The sequence below is a fragment of the Nicotiana sylvestris genome, chromosome 9, assembly GCF_000393655.2.
Source record: "Nicotiana sylvestris chromosome 9, ASM39365v2, whole genome shotgun sequence".
Classification (NCBI taxonomy): Eukaryota; Viridiplantae; Streptophyta; class Magnoliopsida; order Solanales; family Solanaceae; genus Nicotiana; species Nicotiana sylvestris.
In genome coordinates this window covers 170260035-170263970 of record NC_091065.1, presented here as the reverse complement: position 1 = coordinate 170263970, position 3936 = coordinate 170260035, and the positions used below count along the sequence as shown (strand labels likewise).

Sequence of the window (3936 nt, the reverse complement as noted above, 5' to 3'; positions counted from 1 at the left end):
TGCGAGCATCAAATCTTTTCAAAGTGACGGATTTCAATTCTGTCCACAGTTGTTTAACTGATAAGAGATTTTGTTCACAAAAGCAAGCTGCCTCAGCTTTTGTTGCAGTTGCGGTACAAGATAAACTTGTTGACCCGAAAACCATATATACACCAACAGATATCCAGAGAGACATCCAAAAAGCATATGGTATGGACTTAAGCTACATGCAAGCATGGAGATCAAAAGAAAAAGCAATGCAATTATTGAGACGATCACCAAGTGAATCATACAAGAAAATGCCAACATATCTTTATATGTTAGAGTACGCTAACCCAGGATCAGTGACACGACTACACACTGAAGGAGATGGGAGTTTCTTGTATGCATTCATAGCTATATATGCATCGATTAGAGGATGGGTCTATTGTAGGCCAACAGTTGTAGTTGATGGAAGTTTTTTAAAGTCAACATATAGAGGGACCATACTCACGGCTTCCACGCAAGACGCAGAGGGTAAGAATACAATCCAATTACATTCAATTAAAGAAACAAAAAATATTTTCAAATATTATATGATACCAGTATGGTATACAAGTATACCAATAGAGTATATAGTTGTTTTGCTACACACTTGCGCGTACCTATAACTATACTACTATATGAAATGCTAAATTAATATTTTGTGTACAATCCAACTACATTCAGTTAAAGAAACAAAAAGCATTTTCAAATATTATATGATACCAGTATGGTATACAAGTATACCAATAGTTGTTTTGCTACACACCTGCGCGTACTTATAACTATACTACTATATGAAATACTAAATTAATATTTTGTGTACAATCCAATTATATTCAGTTAAAGAAACAAAAAACATTTTCAAATATTATATGATACCAGTATGGTATACAAGTATACCAACAGAGTATATAGTTGTTTTGCTACACACCTGCACCTACCTATGACTATACTACTATATGAAATTCTAAATTAATATTTTGTGTACAATCCAATTACATTCAGTTAAAGAAACAAAAAATATTTTCAAATATTATATGATACCAGTATGGTATACAAGTATACCAACAGAGTATATAGTTGTTTTGCTACACACCTGCACGTACCTATGACTATACTACTATATGAAATGCTAAATTAATATTTTGTGTACAATCCAATTACATTCAGTTAAAGAAACAAAAAATATTTTCAAATATTATATGATACCAGTATGGTATACAAGTATACCAACAGAGTATATAGTTGTTTTGCTACACACATGCACCTACATATGACTATACTACTATATGAAATACTAAATTAATGTTTTGTGTACAATCCAATTACATTCAGCTAAAGAAACAAAAAATATCTTCAAATATTATATGATACCAGTATGGTATACAAGTATACCAACAGAGTATATAGTTGTTTTGCTACACACCTGCACCTACCTATGACTATACTACTATATGAAATGCTAAATTAATATAGTGTGTTGTAATTGATATTTTGTTCTTTGGGTTTACAGGACAAATTCTACCCCTTGCATATGCAATTGTTGATTCGGAAAATGATGCATCGTGGGAATAGTTCTTCGTGCAGTTCAGAGAAACCTATGGACAAAGAGTGGGAATGTGCATTATATCAGACAGGCATGATGCTATATGGAAAGCAACTTCAATTGTCTATCCAGAAGTCCCTCATTGTGCATGTATGTTCCATCTGTGGAACAACATAAAGACAAACTTCAGGAAGAGCCAAAAACAAATCAAAGAAGTATATTTTGCGTTAGCAAGAGCATACACTGTTGAAGAATTCAACGGGCATATGGCAGAGTTAGAAGCTATTGATAGTAGAGTGAAAACATACCTGATGGATATTGGATATGATAAATGGTCTCGGGCGCATTCCAAGGCAAATAGAACCATGACCATGACATCGAATATTGCGGAATCAGTAAATGCAGCAAACAAGCACGCAAGATACCTCCCAGTTGTGAATTTGCTTGACTTTATGACAACATTGATTCAAAAATGGAATTACACTAATTGGAAGGATGCATTGGAATCATTTTTGAAGATTGGTGCAAAGTATGAAAAAATATTGGCAGATAATACTATCTTATCACAGACGATGACAATATGCATTTTCAAAATCATAAAAACACTGCATGTACTGTATTTTTACTTTTTTACCTAAGTGATTTCACTAAACAACTGAATATTGTTATTTAAGAAATACTATTACTTCATATAGCTAATGACTTTTCTTAATTAAAATTATACTAGGTGTTGTCATCAACTGAATTCTTACATTTAGTAATTGATGGCCAAACAAGAAATGTGGTGCGCCTACATGAAAGAAACTGCACTTGTGGGAGGTTTCAGCTAGACGATATTCCATGTCCACATGCAATGGCAGTTATACAAAAATTCCATATGGATTCATACAAGTATTGCTCAGATTACTACAACATAGACTACTTGCTGAAAACATATGAGATACCAGTAAATCCATTGCCTGATGAAACAACGTAGCAAATTCCAGAAGATGTCTCTTCGCAGGTGGTACTGCCACCAAGAGGAAAAATCAAACCAGGAAGACCTAAAAAGAAGAGAGGCATAGGAGGCTGGGAAGGAAATACAGTTATATGTGCACTATGCGGGAGAAAAGGACATAACCGGAGAACATGCCGAAAAATTCCAAAGAGAGATTGATATAATGCTTCAATGTTTTTATAGAACTCATATATCGTAAAATCATAGCATTTGAATTGTAAAAAAATAAAATGCATTTCTTGCACTAGACATATATTTGGTATGATGATTCTTTGAGAAATTACTTTTTGGCAACAAATTTATATGGCTACTTGTATTTTCAATAAGAATCTATTTATTTTCTATTTTAGTATATAAAAGTGGGATGCATTTACATCTAGTTGCTGCATGAAAAAAGATGCTAAAATATATATGTGATACCCAAGTGGTATATCTGTATACCTTATTGTTATATCTGTATATCTTATTAATATCAAAATATGTGCAGAAATAGAAGTGGTGCTGCAAATGCAATATTTGTACATACGTTATTAACAAAATGGGCACGGTTTGCAGCTCATGTCTGTATTGAAGTATAACAAATTGGAAGTCATTTACATGCAGTTATTGTACATCATCAGGTACATTAATACAAGGTGATACCCAAATGTTATATTTGTATACCTCGCTGGTATATAGTGGTATTGCACTAACATGGCTAAAATAAAATATGTGCAAAAATACAAATGGTGCACCAGATACAACGTGATACCCAAAATGCGCACACTTTGCAACTCATGTCAGTACTTACATCTAGTTGCTGAAGGAAAAAAAGTAAGTCAAATACAACGTGATACCCAAATGGTATATCAGTATACCTGATTGGTATATAGTTGTACTACACTAATACACCATCTATGCTAAAACTACAGATGAACATTAAAGCTTAGACCATCATCACATTCGAAAGCAGATCATTTAACTTCTGTCACAACAACTTTGTATGTTGTTGGAAGTGTTCGCTTCATCTGCCCCTAATTTTCACTTGCAGAATCCATTAAACCTTACCCTCTGGCAAAGGAATGGACCTCGGCATCCTAATAAACCAACAACTTTATGGAAAAAGCCTAAGAAAAACCTAATAAAACAAGTTAAAATCAGAAACAAAATCAGCAAATTTTCAGCATCAAGAGACATAACTAAACTGATAACCCCCATGTACTTGAAGAAATCTATACCACATATTTTGAACCAGAATAATTAAATATGACAAAAGAAATATTAGCAGCTGGAAATTTTTTATAAAGCCACAAGTTTCCTACAGTCTTGAATCAACAGAAGGTCATTTACTACTAATAATACCATACTTCACCAAAAATTATTAAATCTTGCAAAGTTTTCATGATACGAT

The 3936-nt window shown here is 33.0% G+C and overlaps 1 protein-coding gene across 1 annotated transcript; it reads left to right on the top strand.

Moving 5' to 3' along the window:
- Positions 1–1620: 1620 nt before the first annotated feature.
- Positions 1621–2525, top strand: LOC138878583 (uncharacterized). The gene is made up of 2 exons (XM_070158275.1): positions 1621–2160; positions 2277–2525. Exons 1-2 carry the CDS (start codon positions 1621–1623, stop codon positions 2523–2525), a joined length of 789 nt encoding a protein of 262 aa, XP_070014376.1.
- Positions 2526–3936: the final 1411 nt, after the last annotated feature.